The sequence below is a fragment of the Brassica napus genome, chromosome C8 (genome assembly GCF_020379485.1).
Source record: "Brassica napus cultivar Da-Ae chromosome C8, Da-Ae, whole genome shotgun sequence".
NCBI lineage: Eukaryota > Viridiplantae > Streptophyta > Magnoliopsida > Brassicales > Brassicaceae > Brassica > Brassica napus.
Window position 1 is genome coordinate 40,509 of NC_063451.1, and position 18,018 is coordinate 58,526.

At 37.2% G+C, this 18,018-nt stretch overlaps 2 protein-coding genes across 3 annotated transcripts; one reads left to right on the forward strand and one right to left on the reverse strand.

Annotated features, from left to right (window-relative positions):
- Nucleotides 1–982: 982 nt before the first annotated feature.
- LOC125591756 (protein CHUP1, chloroplastic-like) lies at nucleotides 983–9,265 on the reverse strand. Of its 2 annotated transcripts, XR_007327869.1 has the most exons (3): nucleotides 8,639–9,265; nucleotides 8,231–8,533; nucleotides 983–1,265 (listed from the first exon to the last, which is right to left on the reverse strand). XR_007327869.1 is itself a non-coding variant. In XM_048766583.1 (2 exons), the coding sequence occupies exons 1-2, from the start codon at nucleotides 9,173–9,175 to the stop codon at nucleotides 8,405–8,407; spliced, it is 666 nt and encodes a 221-aa protein (XP_048622540.1). In that variant the 5' UTR covers nucleotides 9,176–9,265; the 3' UTR covers nucleotides 1,943–8,404. The 2 variants fall into 2 exon arrangements, 1 of the variants encoding a protein (XP_048622540.1); XM_048766583.1 differs by lacking the exon at nucleotides 983–1,265 and having other exon boundaries at nucleotides 1,943–8,533.
- A 2,383-nt stretch (nucleotides 9,266–11,648) lies between these two features.
- Nucleotides 11,649–11,972, forward strand: LOC125591495 (CST complex subunit STN1-like). Its single transcript, XM_048765843.1, has one exon. It carries the CDS (start codon nucleotides 11,649–11,651, stop codon nucleotides 11,970–11,972), a length of 324 nt encoding a protein of 107 aa, XP_048621800.1.
- The last annotated feature ends 6,046 nt before the right edge of the window (nucleotides 11,973–18,018 follow it).

Sequence of the window (18,018 nt, forward strand, 5' to 3'; positions counted from 1 at the left end):
TTAAATTCTGTAAAATAATAAAAACGAAGTAAATTTGTAGCTAATGTACGACCTATTTACGTGGAAACCTTACGAGGAAATGATGAGAAAAAATAAACGAGTATTTTACGAGAAAACATTTATGAGGAAATGACGAGGAAAGATAAACGAGTATTTTACGAGGAAATACTTTCGTGGTAGTTACGTGTATTTTGCGAGGAAACACTTTCAAGGTATTTACGTGTAGTTTACGAGGAACTCGTTTTGAGGTATTTACGAGGAATTATAGCGACCTCCTTACGTGGAATATTTACGTGGTCTTTACGACGAAATGATGTACTTCGTCTTTACGACGAAATATTTTCCTCGCTAAGTTACGACGAACTGGCGAGGAAATATGTGTTACGACGGATGAGTAACGAGCAAACGTGTTTCCTCGCTAATTCGTCATAAAGCCTCTTTTACGACGAACTCACGAGGAAAACCGCTCTTGTTAAGATTATGTTTTCTTGTAGTGTTAAAACACAACAACATGAACAAGCAAACGGAAACTAGGTTGATGATTAGCACTTCGTTTATTAGTCTTCAAATGATTTTCTCAAAAATATTTAAGATACTCTTTCAATTCCACATGCTTTATATTTGTAGTTTTAGTTTAAATTGTCGTTATGTTTTCATTAGTCAATTTTTTCAGAAAAAAAGTTTCATTAATCAAATATTAGACACTGTTGCTCTGTTTTTAGGGACTATACATCACCTTGGATCAATATACTTTATGTTGACAACATATATATCTTAGTGTGACTCTTCATTTCATGTAGACTACATATTTCTTTGATTGTTTTTCCAATTTTGTTGATTAGAACGACGAATACACAAATGCTTATACAGTTGTAATTTTTGCTTGATTTTGTGTCAGCTAATTAGAGATGCACGTGAATATTTTCTCTTTTGATGCTGTAGAAATTTGACTTAGCTAATTGTTCTTTTCCTTGGCTCTCAATTACACCAATCGCAAAAGAATCATATGAAAAATTGGTATGAATCAAAGATGAACACAATCCCTTAAATTTAGAAATAAACTTAAAAAATATAATTGACAAAATATCATATTCCGCCCATAGCGGGCTTCCACTAGTGTTATCATAATTGATACTCACTCTCAATGGAAGCAAACCGGATGCAGAAAAGCTCATCCTTGAGTTCCCCGTCAGCAAAGTCACGAGCGTGCCATACACAAGACTTTTCATTTCCCACGTGTTCTTGAACACTCATGCCCTGTTTAACTGCAACAGTTCCAAGAGTAACTTAAATACCGATCGAGCCAACTTCTCTATTGACCCCACTTGTGGTAGAGCCAATCTCATATGGGCCTCTCAAATCTCCTATACCCCTATTGCTTTAATGAAACATGAATATCCGATTTTGCCCTTTTGCATTTTCGAAATTATTAATTTAAATCATAAAAAATTCGAAATTCAAATTTCAAATTTTCAAATTTTTAAATTTTCAAATTTTCAAACTTTCAAAATTTTCAAATTTTCAAATTTTCAAATTTTCAAATTTTCAAATTTTCAAAATTTTCAAATTTCGGATACTACATTATACTGTATAGTTTTACTTAGTTGTACTGGGTTATACTTCGTTCTACTGGGTAATATTGATGTTAAGTTATACTTGAGTTATACTGAGTACTACTGAATGTAGTTATACCGAGTTATACTTAGTATTACTGAGTGTAGTTATACCAGATTATAATTAGTTATACTGAGTACTACCGAGTGTAGTTATACCGAGTTATACCGATTGTACTGAGTACTACTAAGTACTACTAGTACTACTACTAAGTTAGTTATACCGAGTTCGACTAAGTTCTACTGGTTATACTGCATAATACTAAGTACTACTGAGTTAGTTATACCAAATTCGACTGAGTTAGTAATACCGAGTTACACTGGATCCAGATCTGAAGAAAATAAATAAAAAAACACGAAACATACTTTGCAAAGGGGCAATAAGAACAATAAAATTCCAAAATCATAAAACAAAACCCAGATCTATAGAGAACAATAAGAACCCTAATCATACAAAACCCAGAATCTTAATTTACAACCCTAAATCGAAAACATGAGGACAATAAAAACGCTAAATCGTGAGGCACCGCGGATCTGTTTTCATTTTTGTCCCCTTCAACGTCGCCACATCGAGGCACCACAAATCTGTTTCTTCTTCAGGTTTTAAGATCTAATCTCAGATTTCACAGAGAACACTCTTCGCTATCGGATTTGATGTTGAAGAAAAAAGAAGAAAAAACAAGAAAAAGAGAAGTTGCAGAGAGGAAGAGAGAAACCGTCGGGATAGAGAGAAAGAAAAGAAAAAAAATGAGAGAGTAAATAAAAATGAATCTGGTTTTTGTTGTGAATTTACAAAGTAAAAGAGAAGTATTTATATTTTTATTGATGGAGTGGTGGTCTTACGTGAACATAAGAAGAGTAAACATGATCATTCTTATTCATTCAATTTGATCTCACGTCTATATATAGTGTCGAGAAATAAGATATTTATTTCTCTAGTAAACCATATGTAGACAAGTGTTAAGGTGGTGAAGATACACTATTGTTATCTCTGAAACAAGTGTCCATTAGGTGGACAATGGATAATCATTATCTTTAACACTCCCCATTGATTATCCATTTTTATATTACGTAGTGCCTCGTTAAAAACCTAGTCATGGAAAAACCCATTGGGACAAAAACCATGACAAGGGAAAAAGAGTACACTGCCGTAATCTCCCCCTGAAAATAGTGGACCTAACTTTCTTATCACAGGTTACGCAAATACTGCATTCCGATACCATAAACGTGTTTTCGGAATGTTGTAGTCGGAAAAGCTTTTGTGAACAACTCAGCCGGATGACCGTACATACTCGATGTCCACTTCTTTATTTTTCTCGAGTTTTCGTATGTATGAGAAAAATCTTGGAGATATATGCTTTGGTTTGTCGCTTTTGAAGTAGCATTCTTTGAGTTGAGCGACACAAGCCGAATTTTCTTCAAATACTTTCGTTGGCTCTTTCTCATTGACTATTCCGCTTGATTTTTGTATGTGGTGACTCATTAACCGAAGCCACACACATTCTCGACATGCTTTGTGAAGCACAATAGTTTCTGCTTGATTCGAAGATGTCGCAACCAGAGTTTGTTTCTGGGACCGCCAAGAGATCGCGGTTCCACCAATTGTAAAAACATAGCCGGTTTGTGTTCGACTTTATAAATATCATGTATCTGCAAAACCATACCAAACTCGGGGTTTCTAGGATAAATCAATCCTAAATCAATACGTACCTTGGAGAGAACGGATATGTTCTCGACGCCGTTCTAATTTCCATAAATAGGAAATGAGCTATATCTCGCAAAGACATTAGTGTCTAAAACTATATTTTATCAAATACAACTTGCAAGACATATAAGCTCACATATGCTTTATTACCATTAGCATCTCCAAAGTACTTATTTATATAAGATGTTACCAGGATCTTTTAAAATAACATCTCTTTTAACATCGAGAGATCTATTTACCATTGGAGTATTCAAAGGAGTCGCTTTATTCATACAAAAGCGTTTCAATTACCTTTTTGTATAGTTTGATTGATGCACAAATATTCCTTCTCGGAAATGCTCTATCTAGAGCCCAAGACAAAACTTTGTCTTGCCGAGATCTTTCATTTCGAACTCCTCTTTCATATGAGTTCGAGCATCATCAACCTCCTTTTGAGTTCCAATTACGTTCAGGTCATCTACCTATACAGCAATGATCACAAAGCCAGATGACGATTTCTTTATAAAAATGCATGGACATATCGCATTATTCACATAGCCTTTACTCAAAAGATATTCACTTAAGCGATTGTACCACATGCGTCCGGATTGCTTTAATCCGTAAAGTGATCGCTGTAACTTGACCGAACAAATCTCCCTGGATTTTTTTAATCCCCCTGGCATTTTCAATCCCTCAGGGAGTTTCATATATATATTGTTATCCAACGATCCATACAAATACGCAGTCACAACGTCCATGAGATGCATTTTAAGATTTTTAGAAGCCGTTAGGCTCATCAAAATCTAAAAGTAATTGCATCCATTACCGGAAAATATGTTTCCTCAAAATCAATTCCCGGTCTCTGAGAAAAACCTTGGGCAACTAATCAGGTTTTATATCGTGTTACTTTTCTCACGAATACCCACTTATACCCAACAAGATTTATATTCTCAGGCGTTATGACTATCGGTCCAAAGACATTCCTTTTATTTAGGGAGAATAATTCAATTCGAATGGCATTCTGCCACTCCTCCCAATCATGTCATTTAACATTCCTAAATGGACCTTGGATCGGGATCATTATTTTCATGATCGATATCTTTGGACAGAAAATGAGAACATTCCATCAACATCTTTTATCTTATAACTTTTCATCAAGGTGTAGTTGATGGAAATCATACTTTTATGTTCCCTTTTCGTCATCTGGATCCATATCTTTATTTGGTTCTTCTTGAACCTTTTAATCTATGCCTTCTTTCAGACATTTTCAGTATCGGGTTCTTTTGGAACCTTTCCACCTATGCCTTCTTTCAGACATCTTTCAATATCAGGTTTTTCTGGAACCTTTCCACCTATGTCTTCTTTCAGACATCTTTCAATATCAGGTTCTTTTCGAACCTTTCTGCTTTGCTCAACAATTTTTTTTCAGGGATTTTTATTTTTAGAACCCGCTAGTCTCCCCCTCTTTAACTGAACCCTAGGCTCATTCATTTTGTTACCATCAGTTTGTTCTTTAGGAACATCAACTCTTGATGGAACATTTTCAGCGGGTATATCATGTCGTATCTGTGAACACATTTGGTAACTGGTTTGCCAAATTATGCAAATGCACAATTTTCTGAATTTCCAGCTCTCATTAATTCATAGGGGAGTCAAGGTGTAACAACGACTATGTTCACCATGTAATCTCTTTGGGAATTTTTTCTAATTCCTCCCCCTAATGCTAGAAACTCATCCTCATCAAATGGAAATCGACAAATAGTGCCGTAAATATATCACCAGTTACTGGTTCAAGATACCTTATATACGGCTTGTTCTAACTCTTCTAGAGTTTTATACATTCCCGAGAGCATCTTTAACTTTCCAGGGACTACTAAATATCAAGATGCAACTCAAGTCATTTATGTCCTGCCAGACAATTTAATATACTGCATCTATTTTTAAATATTCTCCAGTGACCTTGGAACAAACCATTTTTCATACCGCAAGGTCATCTTTTATTTAATTCTCTGGAGAAATATATACCTTGGATTTTTGATCCAAAAATCTCTTGTTTTTTCCAACGAACTTTATATCGAATTGATGGCCAATTAATTCACTCTACCCTCATACATAGAGGTAGATTCATAATCCTTATTTATATAGCGCTTTTTCATTTTATTGTCGGCAATCTATTTTCTCTTTGGTTCCATCTTTTTACCTGTACTGATATGGTTAATCGAGATCTCTTTATCATCGATGATTTACTCAGGTACCTGACTATTATATTAACCATATCAACGGTCTCATCATGAGATTCATCCTCTATTCATATATTTGCTCCTTTTCGAGGACTCTTTGGAACCAAAGTGGTCTATCACGTCTCTAGCGTGCCATAGACTCATATATCGTCCGTTTAGGACACATTTTATCATTGGAGCATTTTCAGCTGGAATATGAGATTTCATTATTTCATCAAAATGTCTGGCAGACATTTTGTAAATGAATTATCCTACTTTTCATTGTAATCCATTTCACATATCTCATTCCATCAGCTTATCATATGCTTCTAGCAAACTTGCGAGCATATTTTTAATTATCCATATACTTTATCCCTCTGGATTGTATATGTTTTTATTACATGCACAACTACATTACACCCGATTATGGGGATCATCTTACTTGAATTTACTTTATCAAGTTCTTTTTCAAGTGTGAACATAATTTTTCAATGTTCCACTCACTAGGATTCTTTAATTCTCCCCCTCGAGATGATGACACTCCATGTCTAAAATCTCGTACTGAATCCCACTCTAGAACCAATAACATATTAAGTTTTCCCATTTGGGATGAATTATGTTTCAAATCATTTAGAGTGAGATCTTAATTTGGGGCCTGCTTAAAGAAATCACACATTGTGAACTTGTTTGATGATTCATCACCCATGATGGTTTCCTTTATTTTCTTGACATGCTATATGTGAAAAACTTCTGGTTTTTCAACATTTCACAATAATGTCGATAACATTATTGGAGATGGCTATATATCAGTAAACTTCAGGTTTACCACTCATTTATAATTTTTTCATATTTTTCTTATGCATGTCTTTTCATCATAAGCCCTTCTAGAACCAATAATATGTTTATATTACTAGATACTATACTTATATAATTTGAGAGAGGAAAGATATTTGTTACCTTTAGTAGTCATGACGATGGCTCAATACCTGTCAGGTATATTTATCTCCATCCTGAATCTCAAAATCTTATTCAGGAAGATAATTCTCATATCACATCGATATTTTATTTTCATTTTCTGGACCAACCAAAAAATCTGAATCATCAAGATGAGTATTCAAGCTATGAAAAATGGTTCGGGCTCATAAGAGACGAATTTTAATATACTTCTTTTCTCTTTTTCTTTTTGATTCTCGATATAGATCGGCTAAATATTTGGCGTACGACAACAACGTACTCAATTTTCTTTCTGGCCGTATCTATAGCAAACCTTTTCTGTTTGCCTTTTATCATCCGACCACTTTCATTTTTCGTGGAAGTTCTAATTATTTCATATGGACGGAATCTTCTTCCTCGTCCTCTTCCACGACCATGATAGCGGCTTCTACCGCATCCAATTCCTCGTCCTTTTCTAGTAGGACCGACTTGATGGTTTAGTATCATGATTTCATTTTTTTCCAGTTTTCGCGGAGGATTTATATCAACTCCGACTATTTAGTGAATTCTTTCTTTCAAGGATTTATTTATCAAAGATCTTTTAGATCTTTTCTCATGATACACCTCATCTTATAAACCATAATTGAATTGGTGTAAATACCATGGCTTTATCTTTTTCTCATCCGATATAGTTTATATCGATGATTTCTAAAAGCTCATTTTCTTTCAGGTGCATCTTGCACCCACTGCTCAAGTCTTATAATTATTTCTCGTAATATCAAGGGCATTTATTTTGAGCTTTGTCAAATTTAACATGATAACCGTATCCATAGAATAATAATATATAAAGATGGTAATTTAAATGCATAAATTAAATTGCAGAAATTTAAAGAGAAATAATTAAAATTGGAGGTTTAGCCTACCACATGATCCGAAGAGTCTTAGACTACCATATTGATCATTTTTCAAAGTCCGAGGAGACATGGTCTACCATTTTGACTTTTACTTATTTCAAGGTCCGAGGAGACTTAGTCTGCCATTTTTGACCTTTATTTTTATTTTTTATTCACGGAGGCAATACATACCACGTGTTTCTCTGATCGTGAAGGCATAGCCTACCATAACGATCAGTCGGGGAAGGCAACGCCTATCATCCCGAAAATAAACGGAGAATGCGTAGCCTCTCACTCCGGAACAATAATAAGATTTAAATAAATTAAGTATATTGAAACACATAAATTTAAACATTACCTCGACTGGTTTAAGAATTTTTCGGATTGATAAACCTCAATTGGTCAGAGCTTTCATGCTGATAACGTGTTGTGAATTTATAAAGTAAAAGAGAAGTATTTATATTTTTATTGATGGAGTGGTGGTCTTACTTGAACATAAGAAGAGTAAACATGATCAATCTTATTCATTTAATTTGATCTTACGTATATATATAGTGTCGAGAAATAAGATATTTATTTCTCTAGTAAACCATATGTAGACAAGTGTTAAGGTGATGAGGATACACTATTGTTATCTCTGAAATAAGTGTCCATTAAGTGGATAATGGATAATCATTATCTTTAACAGTTTTTAATATTTAGAGTTAGTAACGAAGGGTAAAAATATAATCAGTCAGTTTTTTGAATTAAAAATAATTCATAAAAAAAATAATTTTTAGGAAAGTTCTTGAGAGATTGGATTTTTGGACAGGGGTAACAGAGGAGATGATTCATACCGATCCAAAGGAAACTTAAACCACATAAAGTAAATTCTAAACGGAGATTTACCGAAGTGATTAGCACAGATCTTGAGAGTTTTCGATTGCCTCATGACGAGACGAATCTTGCCAGCGCTCTTATGCTTCAAGAGCTTCACAGTACCAGCACCTCTCTCCTTCCACTGATTCGCCTCCTTATCGAACCGATACAGCTTCGATTTCCTTAGATTCACACAAACAATTCTCAAGATAGTTCGTCGTCTATCCATTTCACAAACGTCTCCACTTCTGATATGTCTGTAAATGTTGCAGCATCCACCTTACTGATTAGGAAATGGATATGTTCTCTGTGTCTGTCAGTGTCTGATTTGATCTGCAAGTTCCCAAACACCACATTGTTTGTAATGATTTAGATAAGAATTAAATCCTAGACAATGATGCACAATAAAATACATATGTGGTTTTGTCTTGTACTTACATCTGAAAGATATTTGGAGCGGTTCTCAATCTCACCAATCATGTTTGCGTTGTACGCAGGAGACAAAACTCCGTTCTGATTGATCTTGTTACCCATATGAGACTCTCTCTTCGTGAGGGCACGATACAACTCTACAACTTCTGGAGCACGACGCACGGACCTTTTTCCAAGTGTTGTTTTTGATGGAAGTGGTGGAGGCGGAGGCGGCTTTATTGCTGTAGATTGTTCTTTGACCATTGGCTTCAGGTTTGGATTCTTTACCTCATGTCCCTTTATGTTGGGTTTGGCACTCTCTGGCGCTTTCAGATTAGATGCGTCTGTGTTGCCACCATCATATGAGCTCTGCAACTTCTTCCATAACATTGATTTCCTCTCATTGTCATGTGCTTTAAGATTGCTTACTTGTGCTCGTAGGCGAGCCACTTCTTGACGCAGCTCGTGATTTTCTTTCTCCAGCTTATCGTTCTTCATTAGAGAAGCTTGAAGCTCCTTCACCAGACGCATAAGATCCGAATCATCCTCCCCATTTGGTAACATATCTACCTACCCCTGTTTTCCCTAGTAGATGTGGGATTGGGTTAGTTTTTCTTTAGGGGAATTTTTCTCCTTTATATCACTTGCTTTTCTGTTACGTCTCAAGGAAGTTATATATATTCACCTAATCCTTTGATGTTCACTTTTGCGTGTGGTTAATTGCAAATTACAAGTACAGTCACAGAATAAGAGTATGCTCATGTGTGACCCTTTCTTTTCTAGTGAGCCGTATTAAAATTTGGACCTACATACACACTGTCTTTTCCTTTTGCATTAGTTGTCCATTAAGTTAGTGACTAAGGTCATCACTTGAATGATTATGTTCAGGAATAGCTATGCTTTGATGCGCATCGGATGTCTAATTTATTATACTAATTTTGTCTAATTTCTTATATTAATTTTACTCGTTTTCTAAATTGCAGACTAAGTTAAAAGATCCTCTGGCCCGCAAATAAGTTAGAGGTAAGCAAATACTTTACTTAGCCTTCCTAATCACATAAGAAGTAAAGATAATTTATTATACTGAAGCTTCATTAACTTTAAGTTAGTAAGGATTGAACCATTAGGTACGATAATGGCTTGCGTCTCAAGTCATAGTCATCCCTCACCCACTCTAAATCCACCTCGTACGTCCACGTATGAGTGTGGCTGGAATCCCTTTCTCTGTAAAATAGTTTTCGCTCTAAATCCTCTAACTTTATAAACTGATTTCACTCGTTTATTTATTTCACATTTTCATAACAAAATTATAAATTGGAGTCACAAGATGGTGTACTGAAGTATTAAACATGAGTTCACGAAAAATAAACACACACGAAGAAAACATGAATCACCTCTAAAGGCATTTATTGTGGCTTTGTGAATTTTTGAGATTCTCTGCCTCTGAAGCAAAGGTAAAGTTGAAAATGACATGGTACCATTTAGTAGTTTTCTCCTGCTTTTAGTGTCTTGCTTTCTTCATTTATTCATCTCCACTCTACTATTCATAGATAGTACTTGAATCAACTAAAATGTATATTCCATTTCTTTATTCAAATCTACAGAAATGTATGTCCTGGAAGGGGGTAGCTAAAAATAAACAGTGTCAGTGGAGTTTTGTTTGATCAGTGACTCCACACACTATTGTTTATGATGATCTCTATAAGTAACATAAAAAATGGTGGAATAACAAAGTTTATTTAGATTAAAATGATAACATCTAACCCAGGGTGATGTAGCTATTACACGAGAACTAGTTGCTCAAGTAGGTGACTGTCAAGATCATTTGTTTTTGTCTGGAAAAAGAAAAGTTAATGGAGTTTTAGCTTTAATAATTCATGAAATTCTAGAAGTTTGTCATATCAAAAACGAGTTATGCAGTCTTTATAGACTTTTAGATCTTTTGTAATGTAGAATTGTAAACGTGTCTAATTCTTTGGAAATCTTACTGGGTGCCGGTCTGCATCATGTAGTAAGATTTCAAAATCGTAACTTTCATGGGATAGTTTCTTCTCAACACTATACTACTTTTTAATTCTTAATAAGGAAGAGTAAATTACACAATAATTTCATTCAAACAACTATGCTAAACTTCAGATCTCTGAGACTGCAGGACAATTAAGTAACAGAAAAACGTTCTTTAATCACATTAAAAATAACAATAGTAATCTCATCCGAATAAACTACTTGTCAAAACTAGGACGACATATATTTATTTTTACAGATAATTGTTGTAGAATTATTTTCAGTTCAAATATTCTTTTTTGAAAATCGTTTTAACGGTTTCCCGCACTAATCTTCATTGTTATGGTCTGTGTCCAGCCATGGATCCATCCCAACAGAACACACACGCGAAACTCATGACACGTGACATCCACCGCCTGAGACCATCACCGACAGAAGCCAACTGTTTCTCACTGGGGGCTATCTCGTGGGTCTCACGCTTAGATGTTGGATATGGGTCTAGCCCCCCTCCAAAAGGCCCACAAGACAATTATCCAAACACATGATCACAACAAAGAAAGTCGGTTCGTCGACTTGCGAGCCGGTGATCGACTCGGCTTTAAACTGCTTTTGATCGGCGAGACGACCAACCGAAAGTCGTCGGCTCGATGACTCGAGTCAGCGGCCCGACACCTCGGCCTAACCACTCGAGGAGGCCCGTCAGGACATGGCACATTAGGTTAACGAGCATGTGTCTATAAAAAGAGGAGAAAAGACAACAAGGAGGGGATCCGCAAACTACTACACTCACTTTCGGCTAGATTTAGGGTTTCATATCTTACTTCTCGCCGACTTGTACGGTCCGACGAACCAGCTTTCGCCGGACTAATTCCTTTGTACTCTCCCCCTTTTGTAACACTGTTTCGACTCATTGATCTAATAAAACACGTCTTTGTCTTGACCGACCGACAAGAATTCGTCCTTTCTCTTTACTAGTTTATCGACAGTCTCGGTTCAAACAGTAGAGACAGTGGGCACGATCGTCTCTCGCGACATGGCCGAGAAGTTTCTCAAGTTCAGCATTGATGATGGCATTGGCTGCGTCACGTGCATCATGTGGCTCAACCAACTCACCTCTTCTTACTTCAGCCGGTTCGACTCATCGACGATTCTGCTGCACTCAAGAATCGCTCGTAGACAAGCAAGAGACATCAGAATCGGAGCCGTAGCTCGCGTTCGTGGCCGCGTCGGCTTGTACAGAGGAGTTATGCAGATCACGGCGACTAATGTGGTAATCGAGAGAGATCCTAACGCTGAGATCTTGCACTGGTTGGAGTGTGTTAGGCTTGGTCGAAGCTGTTATCGAATTCAAAGTTAATTATGAAATTAAGTGAAGATGATTTCAACTGTAACTCATGGATCGACCAACTTAAAGTTCTTTTTAAAGTCTTCTATCATCCATCTCTGATATCTAGTTTATTCGTCTATGTTAAAATTTTGAAACTCGAAATGATAATCCTTATTTAAGTTTTAATTTTTGAACAATATTATTTTATATAGTCTATACTAAACATAAAACCAAAAAATTACGAGAACATACCATAGATCACAAATTGAAATCCATGTATGATGATTAGTTACATGACTCTAACTGGTAACCATTAACTGGTCTTGAGTTCGACTCTCAACGAGAGCATCATTTCTTTATCATCATTTTCTTTTCAAGGATGACACGCATAAATCGAGAAATGGTCCAAATTTTTTCAAGAAGTATTAGATTTTTTGAGGAAACGCACCGTTTAGCAAAAGGCAAAAAAAAAGGAGATTTGGCGATCGAAACTTTCGGAGATGGATGCGGCGGATCCGCCGGGGTTAACTGAATCTACGACGGAGGAAATGGCAAATCAGATACAGCAGAGAGAGACTGTTGGGTTGGGAAACGTATTGGAAGGATCAGAGGTTTTATCGAAGGTTTTGGAGGTTGGGGAGCAGAGTAAAACTGAAGAGATGGTGGCAAGAGAGCAGAAACAAGCGGAGGAAAAGAGATTAAATAATCGGACGGAAGGTACGGGGGTAGAGGAAGGAAATCAAACGGGAGGTAAGGGATTGGAGAACCTATCAAGGGGAACTGAAAATGGAGGTTCATGGGCTGAGATTGCGCAAGAGAAAAAGGTGTTGAAGAAGTATGAGGTTAAGATCACGGAAAAGGAAGGTGAGAAGATGGTTGAGATACCGGATGATGTCATTGAGAAGGAAAATCTACTATGGGAAGACTATTTGATTGGGAAGTTCCTTGATACAGCTCCACATGTGGCTCGTGTTCATGCTATCGTAAACAAAAACTGGACTCAGAGAGAGCAGAAGCAGATCGATGTGCATATTGTAGACAATACAACAATGAAGTTTAGAGTTTCGAATCCAGTAATGCGAGCTCGAATCCTTCGAAGAGGTATGTGGAACATCGGAAACGTGCCACTGGTTGTAACAAAATGGACACCTGATGAGCTGAAAGAGAAGCCAGAGATAAAGTCGATTCCAATGTGGGTTTATCTCAAGAATGTGCTGATGAATATGTTCTCATGGCAGGGACTTAGTTTCATCACGAGCGCTGCAGGGGTTCCAGTTAGGCTCCATCCAGAGACAGCTTCCTGCTCGAATTTCAAACTAGCAAAGATCTTCGTAAATGTTGATCTATCAAAGGAGTTACCAGACAAAATAAATTTCACCAAAAATGGCAAATCTTCTTTGGTGGAGTTCATTTACCCATGGTTACCTCTAAGATGTCACACTTGTGGAAAATGGGGGCACATAGCTAGAGTCTGTGTCATGAATAAGAAAGATGGAACAGAGAAATCAGTCAAACAAATAATATCAGAGAGAGAAGATACGCAAAGTGATGGTGTTAGGAGAGAAAATGAAGAAGAAAGAAAAAAAGAATGAGGGTAAGGATGTTATTATTGAATCTAATGAGGAAGTTCTGGGAGAACAAAAGACTAATGTAGAGGAGGATATTGAGGAAGGGGAAATGGTAGAAAGCTGGTCAGATGTAACGCCAGAGAAAGCGAGCAAAAGTTCCAGCTCACTGAAGTTCAGTCAGGAGAAGCTATTGACTCCATCAAGATTTTCAGCTTTACTTGAAGTAGATGAGAATGGAGATAAGATAAAACCAATCGAAATGGAGAACGTTTTGAGTATTGAAGAATGTAATGGGGGGAAGAATGTAACTGAGGAAGTTGGAATTGAGGAGCAAACAGGGGGGATGAATGGGAATAAAGAAGTGAGAGAAGAGAATCAAAAGAGAGACATAGCTGGGTTGGATTCTAAGGAGCACTGGCCTGATCTTGCAAGCGCAACTAAAATCAGACTTTCACTCCCGAGAAGATCAAAAACTTTACACAAAGTCATTCCAGAGAAACCCGGGCAGCTGGGAAAAAGGAACCCCACAAATCTTTCTCAATGACAGGGTTTTTTTGGAATGTAAGAGGATTTACTAAAAGCTCAAAACATAGAGTAGTAAGGGAATGGATTCAAAATAAAGGTCTACAGTTTGGAGGGTTGCTGGAAACAAGGGTTAAGGAAAGTAAGGCTGGTCGAATAGCTTCATCAGTATTTCAAGGCTGGTCTTGCATTAATAACTATGAGTTCAATAGGAAGGGGAGAATTTGGGTGCTCTGGAATTCTCAGGTCAGATTGACTCCGGTTTTTAAATCTGATCAGATAATTACAGTATCGATTCTATTGGAGGGAGAGAAGGAGGAATTCTTCTGCTCATTTGTCTACGGAGAAAATATGGCAGAAAAAAGAAAAGAGTTATGGAGGGATTTGAAAGATCATCAAGATGCTGGAATGTTCAGGAATAAAGAGTGGGTTATTATGGGAGATTTTAATGAGGTGTTGGATGGAGAAGAGCACTCAAGTTACCAGGATTCAGGTCTTGTTACTTCGGGTATGAGAGATTTCGAAAGTGTGATTCAGTATTGCAGTTTCACGGATATGGGTATCAAGGACCGCGTTTCACATGGTGTAACAAGAGAGATGAAGGAACTATTAGTAAGAAGTTGGATCGTATTTTGGTGAATGAGAAATGGTTAAATAATCGCACTCAAGCTTATGGAGTGTTTGAAGCAGGAGGAGTTTCAGATCATCTAAGAGGGAGGTTTCATATGACTGCGGAAGCTGTTGGGAAACGTAAACCGTTCAAGTTTACAAATGTAGTTGCAGAAACTTCAGAATTTATGGAGGTAATTGGTAACTATTGGAAGGACATGCAACCATTGTTCCAATCAACTTCAGCTCTATACAGATTTTCAAAGTATCTTAAAGGGTTGAAGCCTCATCTGCGTACTCTGAGTAAGAGTAAGCTAGGATCACTCACAAAGAAGGTAAAGGAAGCGTATAGTGATCTTTGTGTGAAGAAAGAACAAATGATGAGAATGCCCACACCAGAAAATGTGTATGCAGAACGAGAGGCTTTTGCAAGATGGCAGCGAGTGTCAGATATAGAAGAGAAGGTGTCAAAGCAGAGGTCGAAGGTACACTGGTTACAAGTGGGCGATAAAAATAATAAGGCATTTTACAATGCAGCTAAGATCAGAGAAAGCAGGAATGCGATACGGGAAATTAAGTGTGCAGATGGAAGTTGTGTTACTACTCAGGATGATATAAAGAAAGAAGCTGAGAGATTCTTCAACGAGTTTCTTACCTTTGAGCCGAGAGATGTAGAGACTGCATCTGTGGAGGAGCTAAAGGAAACAATCCCATATCGCTGCACTGAGGAAGAAAGAACAAAACTGACAAGAGTAGTCACAGAGGAGGAAATAAAAGAAGTGGTCTTCAAGATGCCAAGTAACAAGTCACCAGGGCCAGATGGTTACACGACTGAATTCTTTAAAGCTTCCTGGAGTATAATTGGTAAAGACTTCACTGCTGCTGTTCAGTCATTTTTCAGTAAAGGGTTTCTGCCTAAAGGGTTAAATTCAACTATATTAGCTCTTATACCTAAGAAGGAGAGTGCACAAGAGATGAGAGACTACAGGCCGATCTCATGTTGCAATGTCCTGTACAAAGTAATATCCAAGATCATAGCCAACCAGTTAAAGGGTACTCTTCCTCAATGCATATCGTACAACCAGTCTGCTTTTGTCAAGGATAGACTTCTTGTGGAGAACCTACTGTTGGCTACAGAAATAGTCAAAGACTATCACAAGGAGGATGTCTCCCCACGCTGTGCGATGAAGATTGATATTGCAAAAGCGTTCGATTCAGTGCACTGGCCGTTCCTCTTGAATACGCTGAGAGCTTTGAATATGTCTGAGGAGTTCATACATTGGATTGAGCTTTGTGTCTGTACGGCTTCCTTTTCAGTTCAGGTGAACGGAGAATTAGCCGGCTTCTTCCAAAGCAAGAGAGGTTTACGGCAAGGCTGTGCTTTATCCCCCTATCTATTTGAGATATGCATGAATGTGCTGTCTGGTATGTTGGATAAGGCAGTGGAAAGGAAGCAGGTTGGATATCATCCTAAATGCAAAAACATCATGCTATCGCATTTGTGTTTTGCGGACGATCTACTTGTATTCACGGATGGAACCAAGAGATCAGTAGAAGGGATACTCACGGTTTTCAAAAATTTTGCAAGCATCTCGGGTCTTAAGATTAGCTTGGAGAAATCTACCCTTTATACAGCAGGCATTCAAGATAACACAAGAGAAGATATTCTTCGGGAGTTTCCTTTTGCATCAGGGCAGTTGCCAGTGCGCTATCTTGGATTGCCTCTACTTACAAAACGTATGACAGTAAGTGACTACCTACCGCTTGTAGAAAAAGTCAGAAAGAGAATGAGCTCTTGGACAGGTCGGTTCCTATCTCATGCTGGTCGTCTGCAGTTAATAAAGTCAGTCATCACTAGTCTGGCTAATTTTTGGATGGCTGCATTTAGATTGCCTGGAAGTTGCTTAAAGGAAATTGAGAGGTTGTGTTCTGCATTTCTTTGGTCAGGTCCTGAGCTCAAAACAACCAAAGCGAAAGTCAGTTGGAGAGAGGTCTGCTTTCCCAAAAATGAAGGAGGGTTAGAGATGAGACCTTTGAAAGAAATCAATAAAGTATACGGTTTGAAGCTTATTTGGAGATTGATGGCAGATTCATCATTGTGGGTCAGATGGATTCAGTGTTATTTGATCAGGAAGAACTCGTTCTGGTCGATCAAAGAGAACACAAGTTCTGGATCTTGGGTATGTAAAAAATTACTAAAGTTAAGGGGTCTTGCACAACAGTTTCTCAGGAAGGAAATCAGAAATGGGGAGTGTACTTCTTTCTGGTATGAGAGTTGGTCTCGATTTGGTCCATTAATAGAGATACTCGGAGAGAGAGGTCCACTTGATTTGGGGATTCCTAACAGTTTCTCTGTTGCGGAGGTTAAGAGAATGAGAAGAAGAAGAAATCGCAGAGTGGATATTCTTAATCAAGTTGAAGAGGAGATACGTAAACTTGGGAATCAACAAGATGAAGATATTACTCTTTGGAAGCATGCTGAAGGGAAGTATATGACTAAGTTTACAACAAGTAACACTTGGGACCAGATTCGAGATACTAAACCGATTTGTGATTGGAGTAAGGGTGTATGGTTCTCTCATTCTACTCCGAAATACTCGTTCATGATGTGGGTTGCATTGAAGGGGAGGTTGCAGACAACTGATAGAATGATGAGATGGAATAATTCTATAAATACAGAATGTGTCCTGTGCAATGAGGAATCTGAATCATGTGCACACCTCTTATTTGGATTTCGGTTTTCAGAGAACGTTTGGAGGAACTTGGCTGGAGGTCTTATGCAAGACATGTTCACTACTGATTGGAGTAACCTGATAAGGATTGTCTCGAAGCCTTGGCTAACGCCTATCAAGACTTTCCTCCTCAGATACACTCTATAGGCTGCGATGCACACAGTTTGGTGGGAGAGGAATGCTCGTAGGCATGGGGAAGATCCTAAAACCATGGCTACTCTGACACAGCTTGTAGATAAAAATATAAGACTAAAGCTACTTAAGGGAAGGGAAATTACTTAGAAGAAGGGTTGATTACTTGGTTTGAGACAAGATTAGATTTATGAAGAAGTAGATTCTATTTTTTTTGGAGTAGGGAAGTTTATATTTCATAAAAACAAAGAAGCACTTGATGTAATACTGTTTTTGTTTGAATAAATTTTACATTCATTCAAAAAAAAAAAATATAAGGAATAGAAAAAAAAAACGAAAAGGAATAAAACAAGAGGAAAATCTATTTCTCTCCTAATTTGATAAAAAATAATTGTAGTCTATTATTTCTTAAATTTGAAAGAATGTTAAGGAACCATATGAAATAAATATTTTTTGTAAATTGCATAAATTGTAAGGAATGATAATGAATTCATTATTTCCACTCATTCCTTT

Coding starts and splice junctions, on each gene's coding strand:
- LOC125591495 (XM_048765843.1), top strand. CDS start 11,649: ATGGCCGAGAAGTTTCTCAAGTTCAGCATTGATGATGGCATTGGCTGC.
- LOC125591756 (XM_048766583.1), bottom strand. CDS start 9,175: ATGTTACCAAATGGGGAGGATGATTCGGATCTTATGCGTCTGGTGAAG. Junction 8,534..8,638: donor GCTCCAAATATCTTTCAGAT/GTAAGTACAAGA, acceptor GGGAACTTGCAG/ATCAAATCAGACACTGACAG.